The 27,214-nt window shown below is 39.6% G+C and overlaps 1 protein-coding gene across 3 annotated transcripts in view; it reads right to left on the reverse strand.

Moving 5' to 3' along the window:
• Positions 1-27,214, reverse strand: part of Crag (DENN domain-containing protein Crag) — an 878,555-nt gene that overhangs the window by 98,706 nt on the left and 752,635 nt on the right. For 2 of the 3 annotated variants that reach the window (XM_090389072.1, XM_090389068.1), the window contains one exon: positions 20,632-20,749. The exons of the other annotated variant lie outside the window; for it this stretch is intronic. In XM_090389072.1, coding sequence (XP_090245198.1) covers positions 20,632-20,749 — 118 coding nt within the window. The remainder of the gene's footprint in view (positions 1-20,631; positions 20,750-27,214) is intronic. 3 annotated transcript variants of the gene reach the window in all.

Here is a 27,214-nt window from a genome sequence, read left to right on the forward strand (position 1 = left end):
TCTGAAAATTAATTTTTTTATATGATTGAAGATTTCATGGAAGTGTAAACACATTTCACCATAATAACCCACAGAATTCCAGCTGTCGGTATTAACACAAATTCAGTAAGATCGAGTTTACTGTCTGTTTATGATAGATTTCACTAACAGAAAAGCCCAATAAACAGGTGACAGTTAATTGTTTTATGGTTGTGATCGCCAGAATTTCGACCGAACCACGTGGTACCGTCGGAGACAATCGTAGAGCAATCTCCAGTGCTTCGGCTCCTGCCCCAATTAAACAGCATGCTGTCCCAATTAAGTGAAATTAACCCTGGCTATTTTCTTGATTGGTTTCTGTTTTTTAAGATTTGCTCCAAATAAATGGCTGCCCCGATTAACCGGTGGGCCAAATAACCGGAATCCACTGTATTTGATTTCAGTATTCAAAGTGGCATTATTAATAGAACCAGTAAGGATCAAGATACTATCAAATTGGATTATATTAAGAAATTGTTCCCAGTTGCCTCAGTGAAAGTTCCAGGTATTTTGTTGGTTCCATCAGTATTTTGTATATAGGATGGCTATCACTATTGTGAAGGTAGGTCAGTTAATATTGCCTGCTGAATGCTATGATAAATGGGCGAGGAATATATAGACAGGTCCAGAGCAAAGCTAGATCCTGTCGGGAGGCAAACATATGTGTGTATGCCTGTTTTCAGTAATGTTAGCTGTTGACTAAAATGTACAGTTTCTATTCTGCCCTCTACAATCCACTTTCAGAGAACCCCACAAAGAGTGAGCATTAGATCACCTAGAAGGCATATTGGGCAGTTGATTTAGTAAATTATCAAGATCAGCGCACTTGTCTACTGCTTCTAGAGATGTGCTAAGTTGGATAGGTTTAGAGGTACATTTCCATGAACCAAAATTACTACCCCTCTTCCTCTTGCTGGGGATTCAAGATATCTGTCATATCTGTATATAGGAACTGGGGAGTATAATTTGAAGATAACTGTTTCCTATAGAAAAATACTGGCAGGATCATGCTGGTGTATTAAATATTTTAATCCATATAAGTTGCTTCTTAGTCCTCTACAATTCCACTGAATGATTTTCTGTCTTATGTGGGTTTAGGTTTAGTGGCTTGGTCTGACAGCTTTATTTTCCTTTGATTCTGTTTTAATTTTTCTTGTTTTAGAAATACTGGACAACCAACATCCATTTTGTTATCAGCATGCAGTAGTCAAACTGTATCTTGATTATCTGATTTCTCATCTATGTCCATACTTTGATCTAATTGTTTATTCCATGGAGGATCTGGATCTTTCTACTTTGTCAACTATTCTGACTTGAGGGTATCATCAGGTGCCTTGGTATTAGTAGAATTTATACACTTTTTGTTTTTGATGAGGAAAGGTCTGGCCTATTGAGAGAGATATTTTAGGAGGAATTGTAATATAAGTCTGTGTTGAAAACTCTTTAAACTTCTTTAGTGTTTTTTTCTGCATTGGCACATATGATTTGGTATCTTTGTGTGCTTTTTTGGTATGAAACTTTTCCCCTACCTTGTACATTAGAATTTTCTTATTGGTTTTCCATAATTCCCAATCTTTGGAATATGTAGGATTAGTACCCTGACAATTCAGATTGTGAGTGGTATTTTGAGCTACACAAGGGGCAAATAGCCTTTGATGTTTCAAATGCCCACTTCTGGAATTTGAAACATCAAAGCACATTTTGATCTTACAAGAAAGGTAGCCAGCATTCAATAATGCAGGGAGATTTGGAGATAGTGTATAGAGTTATTTGGAAGGCAGCTCCAGGTGTTCCCCCAACTCCGTGTCAAGCAATGTGATGTAAACAAAACTCTGTAAAGGCCAGATTTATGTAGATTAGTGAGTCTTCATGTAGTGTTAGTGTGAGTTATGTTGGTTGTTGTTCATCCGGACTCTTAGTCTAGGAGCTTCTTAACACACAGAAACCTCTAGTTTACTGTCCAGTGCTGCGAGGAAACAGGCCGAACAGCAGGAAGTATGAAGCACTGGAAGGGCGAACTCTCTGGTAGCCAAGCCTACAGACAGGGAGAGCCCAGTTAAGGGAAAACTTGGCAGGCATAAGAGGAAATAATGAGCCCTGGAGGGTAGTCTATAGGATAATCACAAACAAACTCCCCGGGGGAGGGGAGTTATTTCTACCACACTGACACCACAGGGGAGCCAAACCACCACATGGCAACATTCAATCACAAATATTCTGGGTGCTATTTTCCTGGAGACTGCCATGCCTACTTCACCTGAACAGCATAGAATATGCCAAGAAAATGACATGTACACCACTGACTCCCGTGAACCACCCTTCATGCTAGATGACATCAAATCTGCAGTAAATCACATAAAAAATAAGTGCTCTGGCCTCGATTATCTCAAACCGGAAATTATCAAAAAAGCAATGGACCTGACCCCTGAACTCCTCCTAAATCTGTTCAATAACTGTCTGGATAGGCATCTTCCCAAGAAACTGGAAGACTGCAGGACTGAAGCTAATCCCAAAAAAATCCATGAAGCCTCCACAACAGCCAACTACCTACAGACTTTTTGCTGATCACTGGTAGCTTTGCTACCAGTGATCAGCAAACTATTTGAGAGAATGTTATATGCCCGAATTGACACACATTACAAGAGTGCTGAACTGCACATCTACCCAGTTCCTCAGTAAATACTACTTAATCATCTCCATTGATTTTGACAGGGTGTTCGACACCATTTGGTCGCCGCTTGTCCTGGCAAGACTAAGGTGGGCCAACTTTCCTTGCAAACTTGTATCTTACTATCAAGTCTTACCTTACTGACAGGAGTATTAGTGTAGTGGCACCCTATGGTAGGGTAAACTGCAGTGTCTGCAGGGGTTGCCCCCAGGGTTCCATCCTGGGGCCGTTCCCATGGAACACTGTCTTGGATGAGTTGCCATCAAGATACCACAGGACTGAACCCTCTTACACTGCTTAAAAATCTCACTGACTAAGACATTCTGAATCTTACTGAACGGCTCCCTTGACCTGTGCAGGCCGCCTCAAATAAAGGCGAATAACACAACAATTAAACTCAAAGCCAGCTTAAGTACCTGGGGGTGATATTAGATTGTAATTTTTCCTTCAAGCAGCATCTCACACATCTAAGGACAAAGATAAGGAAGTATTCTGCACTGTTAGCCTGTGTGGTCCGTCGTGACTGGGGACTTAAATGTCGCGTACTCTCCTTATATTATAAAATGACACTCCTACTAGCTATAACACACGACGCTGTGGTTTGGTATAATAAGGCATCAACCACTGTACATAGACGCATAATCGACTCAATCCATAGAACTATCCTGTTAACCATTACCGGAGGCTGCAGCAGCACCGCCCTACAAGTTTTGGCCGGAGCCCTTCCCCTTGACCTGGACATCATAAGCACTGGAATAAACTATTATATAAGCAAAGGAATGCCTTGCACCCATCTAGACCACACAGTTGATAACAGAGCAACCCAGACGAGTGACAATATATTGTCTAACCACAAGAGGTATAATTACTGCCAATGGAAGCGAAACACACCTTTAAATAGTCATGATATCAGAACAAAGGGACACTGCCCCATGAAATTGCAGCATAGACCCACTACAAAAGGTAGTGTAAGGACTAGTAAACATCACGGAAGGAATAAAACCCCATAATGACAGCCAGCAGACATGATTATGACCCCAAGATAATGACGAGAAAATAGGACCCAGACTATATGCAGTCTGGAAAGATGGCGATACAGATTTAACCTCCTATTAGTGTTCCACCTGGATGAGACTCAACGGCCAATCTTTTCAGGGCCTGCAAACTGACGGAAACGATATACAATGGCACGCTCCCGCTGGGACAGCCCATTGGAGACCCAAACCTGCACTCTTTTGAGTGGATCTTTCTTTCCAAACTCCTAAGGAAGGAGGGAGGAGGGAGGAGAGGCTTGCTCTCCCCTCCCCAATTTTCTCACTCTGGTGGGGTGCGGGCATGCCTCACTGCCTGTGGGGGCCATCTATTCTGTCAGCCCCTTACTTCCAATTTCTTCCCCCCAGTCTTCAGCCTCCCTGCAAACTTTTGTCCTGCACGGCGTTTAGCACTACATGTCAAAATTAAAAGAGAACATCAAAATTCTTGCTCAAACCTATTTGGTTTTTAAAACTCACTTTTACCACACAGCCCCACGTTGCATACTATTAATACTAACTTGTTAAATATCACTAATTTCAACCATGATTTTTTTTTTTTGGTCCTAGCCACTGAAATCCCAGGAAAGTAAGTGGCAGGAACCACTAGAGTACAAATATTGGTAACATCGGGTTTCACTAGGGGCCTGGCGGCTAACAGGCCGGACGAACAATGGGCACTACATAGTATATACCCCACACACTTTTAAATCTCTGGCTTGTCCGATACAGAGAACATACAAGGAGATGGGAGAAATCCCAGGTGCCGTCAGACCCTCAACATACCTAATACCTAATAGCTGTATCCCTTTTAGGAAGCAGAAAAATTCTGGAAGATTTGCATCATTGCTTATAATATGACGAAGTGTTAAAGGTTCTTGAAGATTTCGTAGAATACTAAATGAGGCTTTTCAGGCATCAGTGTATAGCGTGCAATCAACGAGAATGTGTCTGATCGTGAGAAAAGAGTTGCAGTGCATACACTTTGTAGGATTGTCTCCTGTCAGTAGATAAAGATGGGTGAAGTGACTGTAACCTATTCATGCTCTGGATAGGAGGACTTCTCTTCCTTTCTGTTTACACGGAAACTGGAAGCTCATCACTATGGTTCAGATTTTATTTGAAGGAGCTTGTTCTGCAGTTGAGCTTGCCATAGAAGTGTCCACTGTTACTTCCAGACATGTCTTATATAGGATCTGTAGTCGATATATGGAATGTAGTAATTTGTCGATGCTATGTTGGATGATTGTTTTGCTGCATAATCCGCTTTTTCATTCCCTGATATCCCCATGTGGCCTGGGATCAAACAAAAGATGACTACTTGCTGGTGTTCTTGGATATGCATCAGCCGAGATTTTATTGTTGCTATTACAGGACGTGTTGGCAAGAATGAATTTTGCAAGGCTATAAGTGCACTCTGTGAGTCTGTATATATCACACTTTTTTGGATGGACAGATGTAGGATATTTTCTAAGGCAAGCTTGATGGCACATAATTCTGCTGTATAACTGCTGCATTCAGTGGGCAGGGAAACAGAGATGGTGTTATAGGGAAAGATGGCTGCAGCCTCAACTCCACTTTCAGATTTTGATCCATAAGTGTATACTTTTGTAAAACGTGGATAATTTTGTGTGAGAGCAGTATGGAGTTTCTGTATATTAATATTTTCAAGCAAGTGTTTTCCCCAGTTTAGGAAATAGCTGTCACAGGATGCTTTAATAGAAGACCATGGAGGATCTGCACTGTTTGAATCTTGGAGGATTTTGTCAAGATGTATATTCTAGGTTTGTGATAATGCCTGCAATCTGATGCCAGTAGGTTGAACTGCTCTAGGTTTATTTCTATAGTGCATTGAGAACTGTGGATCATTACGTATTGGCCTAATTTGTTTGAGTAGTTAGACTTTGAATTTTGGCCACATAGTTCACGAGTAACATCTTGTTCCTCAGTCTAAGGGGAGGTACATGGGCTTCAATATAAAGACTTTGTACTGCCGATGTTCTATAAGAACCAACAGCAATCCTGAGGACAGAATGTTGAATAGGGGCATGCCGTGCTAGCACGCTTTCCCTAGCAGAATCATACACCGGGGCACCATAATCAAGGTGAGAAGTTCATTTAGTAAGTAAGTTCATTTTAATTAAATTTAACTAAGTTCATTCTCTTAGTAAGTTCATTTTTTTTATGGCAAACAGTCCGTAGATTTCGATGTGTTCTGAAAAGTTCAATTTATTATCAAAAATGACACCAAGAAGACGAACGCTGTTCACAAATGTGACCGGTTGCTTTCTTCAGTGTATTTCCGGATCTGGGTGCATCTTTCCTTTGTTACAAAAATGAATGACACTTGATTTCTGAAAAGACAGTCAGTAACCATTCTGTGCCATCCATAGTTCGATATTATTAATTGATGTTTTCAGTTGCCTCTCAATAAAGCTTATGTTTTGCGAACTGCAAGAGACAGTCAGGTCATCAGCATAAAGGTATGAATTCACTGTATTCATGAAGTGACCTCTCAGATCCAGGGAATGAAGATCTCAGGATACCAAAATATCAAGTAGTGTTAAAGGCTTTCTCTATATCAAGATATGCCATGATGAGATGTTTATTTTGAATAAATGCATTCCTAATATTTGATTCTGCTTTAATCATGAGATCTAGGAATGATCAGTTTTTCCTGAAACTAAATCGAATATCGGATATCATATTTTGGGGATCAAGGTACCATATGTTAGTCGACAGTGTATTATTTTTTCCAGGGTTTTACTTAAGCAGCTGGTGAGAGAAATGGGTCTATAATTATTAGGAATAGGGAGATCTTTCCCTGGTTTGGGTATTGCTAGTACAAAAGAGCATTATTATTTTTATTATTATCATTTTTTTTTTTTTTTTTTTTTTAGGAGCATTAGCAACTAAGGCCATGGTTTTTTTAGGAGCATTAGCAACTAAGGCCATAGTTTTTTTAGGAGCATTAGCAACTAATGCTCTTTTTTAGAAAATGCTTTCAGAGACACACTAGAATCACTTGGCACCCAAGGACTAACATTCTGCAAGGCAGTAAACAGAGCTAAGCGCGTCAGTGAAAATTATGCTAGTTGCCACCTGTTTACGTTTAATTTGGTTTATGGCAATCAAGTTGCTTGAAATTCAGCAGTAAAAATACTGCATTCTTTTGGAAGTTGTTGGATGAGGGTAGGATCTTCAAAGTGAATCCCAACTCCTACACAATATATGAAAGTGTGATGTGCATATTGGCCTTTCTATGCTGAATATAGCTGCTCATAGTTTTTTCTCGATAGAGTTGTTTCCCCTTAGGTTTGAAAATATATGTCATATATGGGTTTAACTACATGCCATGGATGGCGCCTCCATAGCCAGGTGGGAAGGAGCAGCAGTGCGTAGCAAACGTTTCTTGATTAGACTGGGGTTCGAGTCCATCACCACCAAATACGGAAAGAGGTGGTAGATGACTTTCATCAACCGGTGAAATACCACCACTTTGCTTATTGGAGGCTTGAAGTGGTGAAACCCATGTTTAGTCTCTAGAGCAAAGTTTCCGGCATCTCCCTCCCCCCATACTTCTCCTTCAACCCATGCACTGTACTAAGTACTATAGGTTTTTGATACCGTTCGTGTTTGGGTTTTCATAAAAAAAAAACAAAAAAAAAACTGCATATCCCGGGAGCAATATGGCCTTAATTGCTAATGCTCCTAAAAAAACAAAAAACAAAAACCAAACCAAACGTGCCATGGTGGAATGGTCTGTGCAATCGTAATAGCTATGTTGTCATAATTAAGCTCTCAGCTTAGCATCAAATCTTTCAGACGGATGTTGGCAGGTCAATTCATTCGTGGATAGGCTTGGTATGTGTGTGTGTGTTCCCAGTTATATGAAAACAGTAATTCTCTATTTGGATGATCAATGATAGATTTTATCTTGACAGTGCACTGTAATAACAAGTTCTGTCATCTAAGCTGTAGTGAAGGTTCATGGACTTCTTCATAAAGGCTTTGAACAGGTGAAGTGCGGAAGGGTCCAAGTGCTATATGGAGTGCACTGTGGTGTATGGGGTCTAACCATCTCAGTGCACTTGGTTTTGCTGGTTCATAAACAGCGGCTCCATAATCTAGTTTGGAACGAACTATTTGCTTTATAGAGTTTGAGAAGTGTATATTGATCTGCTCCCCAAGTTGCTGCAGAAAGAACTCTGAGTATGTTTAATTTCCTTAAGTACAAAAGTCTGACTTGTTTAATGTGCTCAAGGAATGTTAGTTTCTTAAGAATCTTAAGAAACTAAGAATCCTAAGGTCCTAAGAATCTTATGCCTGGAACTACTGGGTTCTTATGTCTGTCACGTTTCACTTCAGGATCAGGGTGTAGGTTTTGTTTTTTACAGAAGTAAATACATGCAGTTTTTTGTGTGGAAATCTGGAAGCCAATTGTTTGAGCCCATTTGCTTATTTTGTTTATTGTTCGTTGTAGCTGCTGATCTATACTTCGCATATTCTGAGAGTGGTAGTAAATACTGAAATCATCAACATATAAAGCTGCATAATAGTTCTTGGTTACGGTATTTATTTTAATAGAAAAAAGGGTAGTGCTAAGCACAGACCCCTGAGGCACACCTCCTTCTTGGGTTAAAACCTTTGAAAGGGTTGTCTGCAGCCAAACTTGTAATGTCCTGTGTTGTAAGAAATTTTGGATATATTTAGTTAGATGTCTACGTAATCCAAGGAGATATAGGTTTTGGAGAATTCCATGCCATTAATTATTATGTATTTGAAGTATAAGGAGGGCAAATCATGAAGAATTTCACAACATGACTCTTGGGTATGAGAGTACACGAGAACAGGCACAGTTTTTACGGCTTCAGCAAACAGAGACGTTTTTCTTAAATTTTGCTTTTTTTACTGACTTAAATTGGCATATTAATTTATTTTCTAGGAGTACTTTATATTCCTAGTAATGATACTTAGTTTAATTTGAACTTAGATAGATTTTGTAGGTTATTACTTATAGGTAAAGATGCCTGTGCACTCTGGATTCATTATGGTTTTTTTTTTTTTTTTTTATGAGAACCCCAAACATGAAAGGTATCAAAACCTATAGTACTTAGTACCGTGCATGGGTTGAAGGAGAAGTATGGGGAGAGGGGGATGCCGGAAACTTTGCTCTAGAGACTAAACATGGGTTTCACCACTTGAAGCCTCCAATAAGCAAAGTGATGGTATTTCACCGGTTGATGAAAGTCATCTGTAAGTTATTATGTAGCATAGAACGAAACGGACAACAAAATAAAATAAAATAAATGACAAGTTTAATGTTATATTGTAAACCTCAATATGTTAAATACTTTAAATATGTTAAATGTTAAATACATACAGTACAAAAAGCTTTCGGTTATTACGGTAACCTTGAACAGTCAAACTGACAGATTAGGGTGTGTAGTGCCAGTCATGCATAGTAAAACTGCGTGATGTAATAGTCAACTGTTTGATGTTGAAGCCTGTGGTTGTGATGTTTGTGAACGTTGCCAACATTTGTCAGTCATGAGAATAGTTATTTCAGTAATAGGGTGGACGCGACATCCACTAGTTCTGTTTACTGAAGTATTAGAGCATGTGATGTGCAGCGACTCCAACCAAGTGTGCCGTTGGTAATGGTGGGACCGATCGATAACCATGACATCGCAGTGTGGGTCAAGGTCGTGTTGGGGTGACCAAAAGTGCTCAGCAATAGCCGAGTGTTCTATGTCCGCTAAGTGGATGGCTCTTCCGTGTTCTGAGCCTTGTCCTTGTTTCTCCGATGTAGCAGCTAGTTTAGTCACAGCAAGAAATGCAGTAGACTAGTCCACTTTGTAGTAAGGTGGGAACCAGTGTTTTCACTCTAGAGATGAGGGATCGCAATTTCCTGCCCAGGAGCTCTATACACTTTATCCCATTAGATTTAAGGACCCTAGAAACCTGCTGTGGCTATCCCACCAGTACCCTAGACAGGTGTGACCTGCAGGCCCATGACCACGTAGCGACCAACAGGAACATTCAAGGTATTGACTCCACTGTGAGTGCCTTTATCCCATACTACCCAAACCTATCACACAAGATTTCTAGGATCCTGAAATCTCATGGGATAAAGTGCAAAGAGCTCCTGGGCAGGAAATTGCGATCCCTCATCTCTAGAGTGAAAACACCAGTTCCCACCTTAATAGATAGTGGACTAGTCTACAGCATTTCTTACCATGACTGCACTAGCTACTACATCGGAGAAACTGGGAGAAGGCTTGGCAAACATATCTCAGAACATGAAAGAGCCATCCGGTTAGTGGACATAGAACACTTGGCCATTGCTGAGCACTTCTGGTCAACCTGACATGACATTGACCCGCACAGCGATGTCATGGTTATCAATTAGTCCCACCATTACCAACAGCATGCTTGGTTGGAGTCGTTGCACATCACGTGCTCTAATACTTCGGTCAACAGAAGCAGTGGATGTCTTGTCCACTGCTTCTGTTGTCCACCCTATTATTGAAACAACTATTCTCATGACTGACAAACGCTGGCAATCACAACCGCAGGCTTCAACATCAAACAGTTAACTGTTACATCAAGCAGCTCACTATGCACGACTGGCACAACACACCCTTATGTTCTATGTTCCTAAACTGTCAGTTTGACTGATGAAGGTTACCATAATAACTGAAAGCTTTTTGTACTTTATGTATTTAACATATTGTGTTTTACAATTTAACATTAAACTTGTCATTTATTTTATTTTGTCTTCCATTTTGCTCTGTGCTACATAGTAACTTACAATAAGGTTATTACTTAGTATCGGTAAGGGTATCTAATCCACTTGTTGGACAAACTTTGCAGCTCCCACGAAAGCAAAATTTTTAATTATATTTAGTAATTTTATTGACTTAATTGTTATATTAAATTATTTTCTATAAGTAGCTTATAGCCATAGTCAAGCTCCATGGTTTATTTTAAATTTAGATAGCACGATTTTGAAAGTAATTAATACCTAGAGTGCGTAGATTTACCGTTCGTAATTTGTCCCCATTGTTATATACACCCTGAACTAGACAGAGTAAGGTTTAACGTAAAACTAGATAGCAAGTATAGTAGTATCAATTAATCAGTAAAATTTATTAATCTTATTAAATTTCATTGTCAATTAAATTGTACTTTTTAAAAACTAAATATGTATAACAACCTAGTTTTTACAACCGTAACATTATAAATTAATACATATAACTTGACAGGAGATAAGAAAGTGGTATAACGTAACTTGGAGATAATATTCAATACCGAAATACATACATATAGCGTTATAACTGCGTTGGGATATAAGTTTAGTGTTATATTTTGTATTAGAATTTTATTTGAAATTGAATAGAAATCATGACTCAGACCAGAGCAGCAAAGCAATCAAAAGGCTCAAATTAATGGGAGTGCTGTGGCTCAGGGAAGAAATGAGGAAGGGGGGGTGGTTGTCTTCTGAATCACAGCCTTTTGAAATGCACTGCTTGTTTCATGCCAAGAACATGATAGTGTCTTTGTGTATGCGCGATGTAAGGATTGTGAGGAAATTAGGTGCCAACTCAGCATTCTTATGGGCCTATATGAGAGCTTGAAAGACAGGGTGGATGCCCTCGAACAATTTAAATTGAGGGGCCCAGCAAGCTCTCAGCTGCCCACATCAATGCCAGAGCTTGCACTTGAACATGCAAAACAGCGGCAACCCCCAAGGCAGAAAACGCTGGTCCCAAAGGAACTAGTTGTTGTCGGTGACTATTTTCAGGGAAACGGGGAACAAGATCAGTGTCTGCCAGGGTCAAAGGTTGATTACGTACAGCAGATATCATTTTTTAAGGGCACAAAAGGTGATATAGTTGTACACGTTAGCACTAATGATATTAAGAGGAGACAGGCGGAATTACTTAACAAGTACAGATCAATGTTGAAGAGAAGCCATGAGTTAGGGTTGAATTTGAAAGTGTCGGCAATTCTGCCCAGACATGATAGGGAGTATATGATGAGAGCCTTGTCGATCAATTCAGCCCTGGAGAGATTGTGCAAGGCTCAAGGGATAAAATTTTTCTCGACCTGGTCTGTGCTTCTTAACGGGAGAGATTGCTTCTACAGGAATGGGATATAATTAAATAGAAAGGGTGCAAGAATATTTGCTGATGCTATTGGGGCAGAGTTAGGTGGGTTGGAAAACTGCTAGATTGGGGGGATAGATGGCCTACTAGATTAACACTAGCCAATGGGAGAGGTGAAAGTGACTCTTGCACTGCTTCTATTGAAATGAGCAGCAGCCTGGAAAACAAGGTGCAAGGGATTCCAGAGACTGCTGGGAGTCATTGCACTACAAGTAAATACATGGGCTGTGTTAGGGTACTAAGAATAGGAATAGGTACATGTATACTTGTGTACATGCACCAATGCTATGAGTTTGGTAAATAAATTTGATGAATTTGAAGTGTTAGTTAAAAGGCAGATATTGTTGGTATAACAGAGACGTGGTGTCACACAGATATATGGAATGCAGAACTGGAATTTGGGGAGTACAATATATACAGTAAGGATATATGTAGGATAGGAAGGGAGGAGGGATTATGATATTGGTTAAGAAACAAAATCCAAGGAAGTACAGCCAGTAGACATGGCTGGACAGTGCAGTGCAGTGTCGAGTCGGTTTGGAGTGACATAAGCATTGGGAAAGAAAAACTGAGAGTAGAAGTGTGTTATAGGCCTAATGACTCTGAGGAGTATAATAAACAACTGTACAGAGAAATAGTGGGCCAGTAAATCAGAGTGTCATATAATGGGGGATTTTAATTTCCCAGATATTGACTGGAATTTGTGGATTGGTCACTCACACACTAGCAAGGCATAAGTTTTCTAAAGCAGTATGTTCAGGAAGAAACTAGATGGAGTAATACTCTTGATCTGATTATCACTAGTGATTCTTCATGCATTAAGAATCTGCAGATAAAGGAACAACTAGGTGACAGTGATGACAGTGTGCTGAAGGGGGATTTACTCAAAGAAGTAACTACCATCAGGGGTAAAGGGAAGGGTTTTTGCTTTCGTAAATGCACCAACATCGAGCCATGATGATGAACAAGCTGAAGAAATGTACACTGAAATTGAGACTTCTTGATGAGCAGAAAACCCACTACACTATTATTATGGGGGACTTCAATGCTAATATTGGAAAAAGACTAAACAGCGCAGAAAGGGCAACTATAGGAAATTTTGGAATTGGTAAAAGAAATGAAAGGTGAAAGACTTGTGGAATTTTCAGAATCTCAAGGACTGTCAGTAATGAACACTTTTTTCAAGAAAAGGGTGAACAGAAAGTGGACAAATGGATTAACTACTAATGAAATTGACTTCATCCTCACTAATCTTCATCCTAACAGAAGATATATTGTGAATGATGTTACCGTCCTGAATAAGGTAAATGTTGGAAGTGATCACAGAATGGTAAGATGTACACATGATATAGATGTAAGAAAGGAAAGGAAAAAACTGGCTCGAGTAAATAATACAAAGGTCTTTGAGATAACAGAAGAGGAGAAAAAGCAGTATGTACTGCACCTTAAGAACAAGTTTGAGCTTCTGCAGACTGCTCAGGACCAAGATATCTACGAGGAATATTACAACTTTCTGAAAGCGATAAAGCCCAAAAAACCTATAGGGAAAAAACAAATCCAAAGAAGAAAAAATTAGTCAAGAAACACTTGTCATGATGAACCGAAGACGACACATGAAGAGCAAGAAAAACACTGACAGGGAGAAAATTGAGTATACTGAGTTATGCAAAGCCATTAGAAAGAGACTCAGAGAGGACATAAGAAGATTTAACACAAGAAAAGTAGAACAAGCATTAAGGGAAAACAAAGGATTTAAATCAGCAGCCATGAGCAGTAATACAGGAAGACAAATGATACTGAAACTGAAGAATAGCGATGGTGTACTTTTAAACAGCAGAGAAGGCATAATTCAAATAGCAGAAGACTACTATAGAGAATTATATAAGGAGCAGGGCAATTATGCCAGCAGTGGGGAAGATGGATTGCAAAGTAGCAACACATACGACATACATGATATTCTTCCTGATGAGGTAGAACATGCATTGAAGAAAATGAAGAATCAGAAAGCCCCGGGGGGGGGAAGATGAAGTTACTGTAGAGTTGTTAAAATTGGGAGGAAGAGACATAACACAAAAACTGGCAAGGCTCTTCACAAAGTGCATTAAAAAAGTGTGATGCCTAAGCAGTGGAATAATGCAATCATAGTTTTGCTGCATAAGAAAGGAGATAAATCAGAAATTGGAAATTATAGACCAATTAGCTTGTTATCCCACATCTACAAGTTGTTCACAAGGGTCATTACTAACAGATTAGAAGAATACTTGATGAGAATCAACCGAAAGAGCAAGCTGGCTTTAGGACAGGATTCTCAACTATGGATCACCTTCACGTAATATCATGGAGAAAGCAAATGAATATAAAACACCATTGTGGCTGGCATTTGTGGATTATGAAAAGGCATTTGACTCCATACAGCATAAGGCAATGTTTCGGGCACTGGAAAGACAAGGCATAGATACCCCATATATTATGATTTTGAAGAAAATATATGAGAGTGCTACCTACTTTATTAGACTAGACAAAGACAGTACCAAATTTAATATTGAGAAAGGAGTTCGACAAGGAGACACTATCTCCAAAGTTGTTTACTGCTGCCCTTCAGCAAGCTTTCAGAAGATTAGACTGGTCGCAGAAAGGAGTCAATGTGAACGGAGAGTACCTAAACCATTTACGATTTGCAGATGACATTGTGGTCATAAGCCATGATCCTAAAGAATTAGAGGAAAATCTTAATCAGTTATGCACATTTAGTAAGGATTTTGGACTAAAGATGAATATGACTAAAACAAAAGTAATGATGAACAAGTATGCCACAGAAAGGAAAATAATGATTGAAGGAGCAGTAATTGAAAAGGTGGAGTCATATACTTATCAAGGACAAGTTATTAGCTGTAATAATAATAAATGGCTGGAAGTCAAGAGAAGAATAAGTTTTGGATGGTTGGCATTCAGGAAATATAGTCACATACTGAAGTGCAATATCCCAGTTTGTCTGAAATGTAAAATAATGAACCAATGTATACTCCCCACCATGACTTATGGAAGTGAAACTTGGGCACTCACCAAAAGAATGGAAGAGAAGCTGAGAACTACACAGCGAAGAATGGAACGAATTATATTGGGAATCAGACTGTTAGATAAGAAGAGAAACACATGGATTAGGCAGCAAACTCAAGTAAAGGACATTCTTATCAACACTAAACAACTAAAATGGTCTTGGGCAGGACACATAGCTCAAAGACATGATGACAGATGGACTAAGAAAATAACAGAATGGTATCCAAGAGGAGCTAGAAGAAAACCTGGAAGACAAAGGTGGAGATGGATAGATGAAATTCATGAGTTTGCAGTTAGTAAATGGATGGCCAGTGCTCAAAACAGAAGGGACTGGAAAGTTCCTGGAGAGGCCTTCATCCTGCAGTGGATTGAAAATAGCTGATGATGATGAAAGGTGACTACAGTAGTGTGAGACAGTATATAAATTCTATACTGTGTAACCAACAGCATATTCAAAATGGGAAGAATTCAGAGAATTAATCTTGCAAGCTATTAGGCTTTTCATATCAACAAAGAAATATTGTTCAAGATTAAGGCCTAAATGGATGTCAGATGAACTAATTAGACATGTTCCTGAGAAGAAAAATGCACGGGATACATATAAATAAACAGGTGACACAGAAGCTTATGATAGATATAAGCTGGTCTGTAACCAATCTATCCAGTTATATTAAAGGAGGCAGCAAAGGAAGTAAGCAAACTGTTAGCCATAATTATGAGAGCTTTCTTGGACTCAAGGGAGGTACCCATGGACTGGAAATGTGCAAATGTGACCCCAATCAACAAAGGAGGATTAAACAGAGACACAGGTAATTACAGACCTGTTAGTTGATGTTCCAGGGAAATTAATGGGGGCACTGGTTAAAGAAGCACTGCAGGATCATCTAGACAAGACTTCAGTTATAGCCCAGACATAGCAAGTTTTGTTAAGGGAAAGTATTGCCTGACCAATTTGATTGGATACTATGATGTGGTCACGAAGTAACTGGATCCAAAGAATAATTTTGATATCATATAATTGGATCTTAGAAAGCCTTTTGATACTGTTACACATGGAAGACTGCTGCACAAATTGGAGCAGTGTGGCATTGGAGGCAAATTTCTGCTATGGATAAAGGGATAGTTCAGTGGGAGAAGACAGTGATAAACACTGCCTTTCATGACTAATGTTATTAGTGGATTCCCCCAGGGTTCAGTGTTGATTTCTGTATTTATAAATGATATTGATGATGGCATATCAGGCTTAATGTAGTAGTAGTGGCATGTGATGCAAGAAAGCAAGTGTATGAGCTTATGCAGCATCAGCCAAAAAAAAAAAAAAAAATATCACACCATTCCCTCCAAATGCCTGTCCAATTTCTCCTTAAATTTATTTAACCTATCAACTTCCACAACGACAGATGGAAGTTTGTTGCAGCAATTAACCACCCGCTGGCTGAAGGAAAATTTCCGCACATCTCTTCTACACCTGTCTTTTCTTAATTTCAATTTATGTCCCCTTAGGTTCGTAATCTGAAGAAGTGGAAGGATCCCATCAGAATTCAGCATGCTCAACCCATTCAAGGCCTTATACACCTAAATCAGATCACCATGCAGGTGCCTAGTCTCCAGCCACTGCAATTTGCAGAACTTAAGCCTCTCTTGGTAAGAGGATCCCTTCATTCCCCTCGCTAATCTTGTTGCCCTTCTCTGTATGCTCAAGAAAATCTACATCTTTCCTAAAATGAGGCCTCCAGACCTGTACGCAGTACTCAAGGCATGGCCTGACCATGCCTTATGGGGACAATCACCTCCTTCTCCCTGCTAGCAAAATTCCTATATATAATTGACAAAACCCCATGACCTGCCCTTGCAGCCTGTCTGCATTGCTTAGAAAACTTCATATCAGACTGCACAATTACTGCCAGGTCATTTTCATTTTCCCACTTTAAGTGTACAGTTGGCATATTTCTCTGGGGTTACTTCTACCCATATGCAGTACTTTGCATTTGTCAAGGTTAAACTTCAGTTGCCACTTCTTAGCCCATCTGCCGAAATTATCTAGATCCTGTTGCTGTAGCACACTGCCATTACTGTCATTAACAACCTTGATAATCTTTGTATCATCTGCAAACTTCGACACTGAGCCTGATATACCTTCATCAATATCATTGATAAATATACAAAACAACAGAGGACCCAACACTGAATCTTGTGTGACTCCACTAATAACATTAGTCCACGAAGAGCAGCACCCATTCTGTCTTCTCCCACTCAACCATCCTTTTATCCATTGTAGCAAGTTACCCTTAATACCATTCTGCTCCAATTTGTACAATAGTTTTCCATGCGCAACAGTGTCAAAAGCTTTCCTGAAATCCAAATATATGATATCAAAATTATTTTTTGCATTCAGTTCCTTTGTAACCATATCATAATATGCTATCAAGTTTTCAGACAAGACTTTCCCTTAACAGATCCATGCTGTGTCTGAATTATTGCTGCAGTCTTGTCTAGATGATCCTGCAATGCATCTTTAACCAGTGACTCCATTATTTTACCCGGAACAGAAGTTAAACTAACCGGTCTGTAATTACTCGTGTCACCCTTCGATCCCCCTTTGTGAATTGGGGATACATTTACACATCTCCAGTTCGTGGGGACCTCCCCTGAGTCCAAGGATGCTCTCATAATTATGGCTAAGGGTTTGCTTAGTTGCTTTGCCATCTCCTTTAATATAACTGGATAGACCCCATCCACCCCAGATGCCTTTCTTATGTTTAACTTCAAACAATTTCTCCTGCACTTTGCTCTCAGTTATTACAAAATCATTAAGCACCCTGCTACAATTTGATAATCTTCTGCCATTTTCAAACATTAATAACTCCTCATGTGAATGTAGATGCAAAATACTCATTCAGTTTGTTTGCTATCTGAGCAGAATCATCAACAGTCAAACCATCGATATCAAGTGGATCAATCAGATTCATCCTCTTCCTTTTAAAGTTTATATAAGTAAAGAAATCCTTGCTGTTCTTCTTAGCATCTTTTGCCAAAGATTTTTCGTAATCTGCCTTCGCCTGCCTAACCTCCTTTGTGACCTGATTACAGACTAGCTTATATCTGCCATAGGCTTCTGAGTCGCTTGATAATTTATACGCATGACATGCATTTTTCTTTTCTGTCACGAGTCTCATTAGTTCATTTGATAACCATTTAGGCTAGTAAAGGATAGCGAATGCTTAGAATTAGGCCTAAACCTTGAACAATATTTCTTAATAGGAATGAAACTTTTAGTAGCTTCCACTATTAATTCCTTGAATGCTTCCCACTTAGAATTTACTGTTGGTAACATCATCATCAGTTGATCCCACTGTACAGAATTTAAAAACTGTCTGAGACCACAGTACTCACCTTTACCCCTGATGGTAATTATATCTTTAAGTAAATCCCACATCTTTACACCACAATCACTGCCATCTAGTGGTTCCTTTATCTGCAAATTCTTAATAAAAGAATGATCACTGCCGATAACCAGATCAAGAGTATTACCCTCTCTGGTTGCCCCTTGAACATGCTGCTGCACAAAACAATAATCCAATAAATCCACAAAAGTCTTACTAGTGCGAGAGTGACCAACCCACAAGCTCCAGTCAATATCGGGGAAGTTAAAATCCTCCATTATAAGACATTCTGATTTACTAGCACACTCTACTTCTCTGTACAATTGTTCATTGTACGCATTCGAGTCATTAGGCCTATAACACCCTCCTACTCTTATTTTTGCTTTCGCAGTATTTATGTCACACCAAACTGACTCAACAGTGCACTGTTCATCTATATCAAAGATGATGCACTTGTTTTGATTTCATGTTTTTGCTAATTAACAGCATAACACCTCTTTCCTTCCTATCCTGTCTGCACACATTGTACTCCCCAAATTCCAGTTTTGCATTCCTTATATCTGTGTGACACCACGTCTCTGCTATTCCAACAATATTCACCTTTGATGTCTTGACCAACACTTTAAATTCATCAAATTTATTTACTATACTTCTAGCATTGGTATACATGCAAGTATACATGTACCTATCCTTATTATTAGTTACCATAACACACCCCATATACCCACCTGTTTCACAATGACTGCCATTAGTCCCAGAATCCACCAGCACCAGGTCGCTACTTATTCTAATAGAAGTTGTGCAAGAATCACCTTCACCTCTGCCTGCAGCTACTTTTAGCCTGTGAATCCCCCTCAAGCTAGCAGTTTGCCGACCTACCTAACACTGCCTCGACAGAATCAGCAAATATTCTTGCACCCTTTCTATTTAAGTATATCCCATCCCTGTAGAAGCAGTCACTCCTGTTAACAAGTTCACAGATGATACGAAGGTCGGCAGGGTTATTAATGACACTACACTGCTGCAACATGATCTAGAACAGTTGAGCAGGTGGGCTGAGAGGGCATAACTGAAGTTTAACATTGACAAATGTAAAGTTCTGCATATGGGGAGCAGTAACCCCAGAGTAACGTATCAACTGTGTGGTAATATGCTGAATGTGGTGGAGAGTAAAAAGGACCTGGGGGTAATTATTCAGGCAGATATGAAGTTTTCTGAGCAGTGCAGAAGGTCTGCAAGAGTAGCTCATGGTGTCTTGTCAATGATATACAGGAATTTTTCTAGAAGGGAAAATGAGGTGATTATCCCCTTGTATAAGGCAATAGTCAGGCCACACCTTGAGTGCTGTATACAGGTCTGTATGTCTCATTTTAGGATGGATGTAGAGCTGTTGGAACGAGTACAGAGAAGGGCAACAAGATTAGTGAAGGAATAAAGGGTTGCTCTTACAAAAAAAGGCAAATTACAGTGTCTGGAGACTAGGCACCTGCGAGGTGATCTGACTGAGGAATATAAAGCCTTCAATGGTTTGAGCACGCTCAATGCTAATGGGATTCCTTCTCTTGCTCAGAATAATCGCCTGAGAGGGCATAAATTGAAATTGAGGAAAGATAGTTGTAGGATAGATGTGTGGAAGTTTGCTTTTAGCCAGAGGGTGGTTGATTGCTGGAACAAACTTCCATCTGTCATTGTAGAAGTTGATAGCTTAAATAGATTCAAGACAGATCTAGACAAACATTTGGAGTGAGTAGATGGGTGAAATGAGAAGGGTGTGTGTTTGTGTGTGTGTTTTTTTTTTTTTTTTTTTGGTTATGCTATATAAGCTTGCATCATCCGCCTTTTGCTAATGCTAACATGAGATATTACAATAATGATGTCAATGTACAAACTTTGGTTTGTCTAAAAATCCACTAACCAATATTACAGTTTGCATTTTACATAGTTTGAAGTTTTCTGCCCTAAAATAGGTTAGAAACAAAATTATTAATACAGCATTTCTGATTTAATTCTTTTGGTTCTATCTGTGTAGTATTTTATCCCATTTGTTCATTATTTATGTTTCTATGCATTTTAATTATAACTTGTGTATTCTACATAGAAGACTTGCATTTTATTTCAGTTTGCATATTCAACTGTATTTTGCAAACTTTTTTTAAGTGCTGAGTATGTTGTGGGTATTTCGTTTGTAATTTCTCAAATCAATTAGAGTCTTTTTTTATAATTTGGCTATAACAAGAATCTGTTATGAGAATTTTTTCCCCCTTAGGTTTCAATATAGTCTATTTTTACTGTGCATTTCTTACCTTCCTGAGACCATAATATATACATAGGCTGGCCAATTTCTTCGTGAAGTTTCACATTATCCCACAAGCAGTGAACGATCACATTCCGACTATCTCCACTTTGCCAAGATTCAGGAATCTAAAAATTAAAATCAATTTTTTTTTTTTTTTTTTTTAAATTTTGAATTCAAATTACCATTAAGGAAATTAAATTACTTATTCTATTCTAATACAATAGCTCTCACCCACCTTTTTACACAGCACTACAGAAATGCAATCCAGTTTTTCAAACTGGTGATTTTCAAATAGTGTTTTACTAGTGAAAATAAGGAACATCCCTTTCTGATGTCAATATGCGAATAGGATGCTACAAAATTAAAGGCGCAATTTAAAGCAGAATAAAGTGGAATCAGGGTAGTATGAATCTTACTAATCCAATATAAATTCTGGTTTTAAGGATTATTATATCTGGCTGAAGTTCACAGCTGAGAGAACACAGTTCCAAGGGCATTTGCAATCTCTGCAGGGGAAGAGAGCTCATGCCCACTGCAATTGAGAATAGAAGGATAATGGAGTGAATTTGCCATTTAGCTGGTGTCTATTTTTATTAATCGAAGAAGCAAATCTAATCCACGAGTCTTTCTTAGCTTTTTTTTGTGGGGTATGAGCCTTTGCTCCAAGTTTTTTATAATTAATTAGATTTGATAGTAGTAGTAGAATGTTTGAATTCTGCATGTTACTGAGTAATGATTTCTATTAAGCAGATCGTCAAGTGTTATCCACTCTGTATTCAACTAGAGGGTCGGATAGCAAATGAAGAGGTCGAATGCATGTGCTGATTTTGTAGGAAGGGAGATATAAGTTGGCGAGCCAGTATTCAGTGTCCTTCGATAGCATATGTTGATTAATATTTCAATGAGCTGTCTTTGTCCATCTTTGAATGGAGAGTCCCGTAATGGATGGTATCTACTGAAGTCATCCAATAAACAGAAAGGAAATAGCAACTGCAAAACTAGATCTTTGAGTTCTTGGATGGGTGACATATCAAAAATAGTGTTAAATCAATGCCTATTACATGTGCAGCAATGGCTTCTAAATAGGTCTGGATGGAATCTTTAAGTCTACTGGAATTGCAACACTACTGTGGATGGAGGAGGAGCTGAATTTCTGTCCTTCTGATATAAAATGTAATTTTTGACCTTGGGAGTCATTTGACAAAAGACTTGCAAACAAAAGACTGAGTTCATAGCAGGATATCAAATAAATGTATGATGCATCACTTAGTTTTGAAAGAGGGAAATGATTCTTACAGAAAATTAAATACTATATATAATAATAATAAATGACACTATTATACCATGCGAAATTATTAAAAATTAAGTTTTATTAAACTCATACAATATAAGCTCAATTTATACACTAAATCGTCAGAATGCAATGGTTCAGGATTCTTACCGAATCCCATCACCAGACCATAAATACTGGGGGGGGGGGGGGGGTGACAGGATCATTTGCCAAGTCAAGATGGAAGTCAAGGATTTCTGTCAGTGTTCCTTTCTTTAAGTTATGGAAGAGACCTTGCTTAATCACCTCAAGGTAGAGGGGCATAAATCCAGCTAGGCCCTGAAGGGCTGGCATAATCAAGGTAGGTAGGACTTGGTAACTGTGTGGAGCATAGCTCACTGGATGGAATCAAGCTTTGTCTTATGTCGGTGGGTCTTGTGCAACACAGTGAAGCTCTGTACCAAACAATGGGCAAGAAAATGGAGTTGTATATTAACACTATGGCTGTACATTTAAGGCCCTAGTCTATCCTCCAAAATCTGGCAATCATTGCTGTGTATTTCCTGATTTTGGTCAAAACATAAACAAGGTGTGGAAAGAATATAAGTTTAAGTTTCACGTCAAATATGATTCCCACATATTTTATCTCCGGGTAGAGTCCGATAGGTTTTTTGGCGATCTTGACTGAAGGAGGTCTGGTTAAATGGAGAGATCCTTTAAGCACGATTCATTTAGTTTTCTCACCAGATATGAGAAGCCTGTGGGTTGCTGTCTAAGTTTGGAGTTTTGTAAGGGCCTTATCCTATACTAGGTTTGCCTTATCCTCCAAGCAAGGCCCTGGAGTTGGCGTGCACTGCCAAAACCAGATTATTGGCAAAGGTAAGGGACTCTATGCACCTGAGGTTCATCAAACGGAACTCATCCAAGACAAAGGACCAGAAGGATCTAAGGACACAGCCCTAACGGTAACCCCAAGTGACTAGTCTTTTGATATGCTGGTACTTGGCAGAGATTGTGGCCTTTCTTTGGTCAAGGTAAGAAGAGATACATCTGTAAAGGTTTTGAGGTATATTAGAGAGTCTCAGCCTTTTAAGGTGCTGGCCAAGGAGAATTTAGCAGGCAGGGTTGTCAGTGGCTGTGGTGATGAGATGTATGGCATCGACTGTACTGAAGCCCTGTCTAGCCAAACTGATGCAGGGAGGCCAGGTTGGAATTATGGTAGTGTCTCTGCAACCAGAGGCAAAAATTTTTTTAAGATTTTAGAGAGAGGATAGAAAGCAGGGCAATTGGACAGCATGAGCTAGGATTTTCTGGACTCAATGTTTATAATTAAGATTAATAATTAGCTTAATGTTTGCTTCCTTCCAGATGATGGGAAAGAGGCCAAACTCTAGCCATATGTTGAAGACAGTCAAAAGGTACTGTGGGAACTTTTCAGCAAAGTTTTTTATAACGTCTACTTCAAGGAGGTCAAGTCCAGGTTTTGTTCTCCCTAGTTTTGGAGAGTGCAGTTTGAAATTCATCCAGCTGGAAAGGATCTTTAGTGTGTTTAGTTAAGTATTCATTGTTTCTTGAGATGATGAGGTACTATTCATTGGTAACTGGGCCATCATCAGTCGGAAAAATAGAGCCCAACATGTTGTTGGCTGATTCAACCCAAGTTAGGTAGGGTGAGTGATCCATCAGATTTGCATGTAGAGAATAGGACTTCTTGCTTGGGGGGCTTGTTGGTCACAAAACAAAATTCCTCAGGGATCATTACTATCTGTTGTGGAAACAAGGTCCTGCCAAGACTTCATTTTGCATTTCCTAATGCTGCTATTGTAAGCATTTCGGAGTGCTCTATAAGGGTCTCTGGCCACATCGATTTCAACCTGAGGAAGGGAAGCACGAGTCCTTAGGATTTGCAGGCACAGTGTATGGCTCTCCTGTTGTTCGGCCTGGGTTCCACCAGAAAACAGCAGAGTGAAGTGGTTTCTGCTTTGGTATGGCTGCAGTAGAGGCTTGTTGGATAATTCGAGTAAATTCAATAGCACTGTTTTCAGGTGTGGTTTAGAGAACCTACGAAGGTCTGGCAGAAGGATGACCAGAGCTTGACGAAAACCATTCCAGTCAGCTCTCTTGGTGACTGGAATGGTTGCTGAATCTCATCAGGGAATGGGGAAACGCTCTGTGAAGGTGATCACTCTGTGGCCAGAAGTTGCCCATACCTCGTTCACTTTCCAATTTGAGAATTTACACTATGGTTGGAGTGGCAATCGTGACATCAACGTTACTTTCCCACAGGATTCTGCTAAAAGTGGGAATATTACCTGCTAGATTCAGAGTGTGAAGATTTATTGAGAGGATGTAATTGTAGAGAACTCGGCCATTCCTGATAGCTCAGTGGTCCAGTACAAAGCTGTGCCACATGGGGAGTGGCAGTTTGCATCAATTGCTATCAGCAGTTTAGCCCCTAGAAGAGCATCTAGGGCAGTCTGGATGATGTTGATAGAGCGAGAAATATTTTCTTCAGTTCTGCTGTAGATGGAGAGGACGTGGATGGACCCTAGAGTGGAGGTGATCTGAGCACAAGCACTGATAGGTATGCACAATGTAGTAATTTTCGTGACCATGATATCAGTAATTTTAACTGACAACTGCCACCCATGGGGTGTCCACGGAGAATTTTATTATATGGTAACAGTTTGTATAGCTCGTTACTTTACCCATATGAGAATAGGGTTCTTGTAGAAGGAGGACATCTAGTTGTTCCTCCTGTGCCTATAATTTGATCTCTTCAGCCACTGCTCTGGCTCTTTGTATGGTTAGTTGCCTGAATTTAGCATTAGCATTAGTAGAGGCATATGATGCAAGAAAGCAAGATTATTCAGCATCAGCCAAAAAAAAAAAAAAAAACCCCACTCCCATTTCACCCATCTGTTCGTTCGAAATACCTGTCCAGTTGAGCTTTAAATTTGTTTAGGCTATCAACTTCTACAACAAGTGATGGAAGTCGGTTCCACCAACCAACCACCTGTTGGCCAAAGGCAAATTTCCGCACATCTATCTGACATCCGTCCTTCCTCAATTTGAATTTATGCCCTCTGAGGTGATTATTCTGAGCAAGATGAAGAATCCCATTGGCATTGAGCATGCTCAAACCATTCAAAGCCTTATACACCTCTATCAGATCACCTCGCCGGTGCCTAGTCTCCAGACTCTGTAATTTGCAAAACTTAAGCCTTTCTTCGTAAGAGCAACCCTTTGTTCCATTCACTAATCTTGTTGCCCTTCTCTGTACCCGTTCCAGCAGTTCTACATCCTTCTTGAAATGAGGCCTCCAGACCTGTATACAGTACTCAAGATGTGGCCTAACCATTGCCTTATACAAGGGAATAATCACCTCCTTATCCCTGCTAGAAAAATTCCTGTATATCATTGACAAGACACCATGAGCTACTCTTGCAGCTCGTCTGCACTGCTCAGAGAACTTCATATCTGCCTGCACAATTACCCCCAGGTCCTTTTCATTCTCCACCACTGTCAGTGTAGTACCGCAGAGTTGATACGTTGCTCTGGGGTTACTGTTTCCCATATGTAGTACTTTACATTTGTCAATGTTAAACTTCATTTGCCACCTCTCAGCCCATCTGTTCAACCTTTCCAGATCCTGTTGCAGCAGCATAGCGTCAGTAGTGTCCTTAACGACCCTGCCAACCTTTGTATCATCTGCAAACTTGGACATTAAACTTGATATCCCATCATCAATATCATTCATAAACACCGAAAACAACAACGGACCCAACACTGAACCTTGAGGAACTCCACTAATAACATTAGTCCACGTTGAGCAGTGTCCATTGATTACCACTCTCTGTCTTCTGCCACTCAACCAACCCCTTATCCATAGCAGCAATTTGCCTCCAATGCCACACTGCTCCAATTTGTGCAGCAGTCTTCCATGTGCAACAGTATCAAAAGCCTTTCTAAGATCCAAATATATAATATCAAAGTTATTCCCTGCATCCAGTTCTTTTGTGACTACATCATAGTATCCAATCAAATTGGTCAGGCAAGACCTGCCCTTAACAAAACCATGCTGCGTCTGAGCTATAACTGAATTCTTGTCTAGATGATCCTGCAGTGCTTCTTTAACCAGTGCCTCCATTAATTTACCTGGAACAGAAGTTAAACTAACAGGTCTATAATTACTTGTGTCAGCCTTTGATCCTCCTTTGTGAATTGGGGTTACATTTGCACATCTCCAGTCTATGGGTACCTCCCCTGAGTCCAAAGAAGCACTCATAATTATGGCTAGGGGTTTGCATACTTCCTTTGCTGCCTCCTTTAATATAACTGGATAGATCCCATCCACCCCAGGTGCCTTTTTTATGTTTATCCTCAACAATCTCTCCTCCACTTTCCTCTCAGTTATTACAAAATCATCCAGCTCACTGCCAATGTTTACTTTACCTACATCATTCTCCTTCCTGAATAACTCCTCATGCATGAATGTAGATGCAAAATACTCGTTTAGATTGTTAGCCACCTGAGCAGGATCCTCAACTGTTGAACCATCAATATCCAGTGGACCAATCTGATTCATCCCTTTCCTTCTCGAGTTCAAATATGTAAAGAACTCGTTTCTGTTTTTCTTTGCATCCTTTGCCAAGGATTTTTCGTAGTCTGCCTTTGCCTGCCTAATCTCCTTTGTGACTTGGTTACAGAGCAACTTATATCTATCATAGGCTTCCATGTCACCCATTAATTTGTATGTATCCCATGCATTTTTTTTCTTCTCTGCCACATGTCTCATTAATTCATCTGACAACCATTTAGGCCTAAACCTTGAACAATATTTCTTAGTTGGTATGTAAAGCCTGGTAGCCTCCAAGATTAGTTCCTTGAATGCTTCCCATTTTGAGTTTGCTGTTGGTAACATCATCAGTTGGTCCCACTGTATAGAATTTAAATACAGTCTCAGACCATCATAGTCGACTTTACGAAAACAAAAACCCTTCCCTTTACCTCTGATGGTAGTTACCTCCTTGAGTAAATCCCACTTCAACACACTGTGATCACTGCCACCTAGTGGTTCATTTATCTGCAGATTCTTAATGCATGAAGAATCACTACTGATAATCAGATCAAGAGTATTGCTCCCTCTTGTTGCCTCCCGAACATGCTGATGTAGAAAACAATCATCCAATAAATCCACAAAAGCCTTGCTAGTGTGCGAGTGACCAATCCACAAATTCCAGTCAATATCTGGGAAATTAAAATCCCCCATTATAAGACTCTCTGATTTACTGGCCCACTCTATTTCCCTGTACAATAT

This window comes from Mastigoproctus giganteus, chromosome 2, assembly GCF_048544385.1.
Source record: "Mastigoproctus giganteus isolate SK-2022 chromosome 2, ASM4854438v1, whole genome shotgun sequence".
NCBI classification, from domain to species: Eukaryota; Metazoa; Arthropoda; class Arachnida; order Uropygi; family Thelyphonidae; genus Mastigoproctus; species Mastigoproctus giganteus.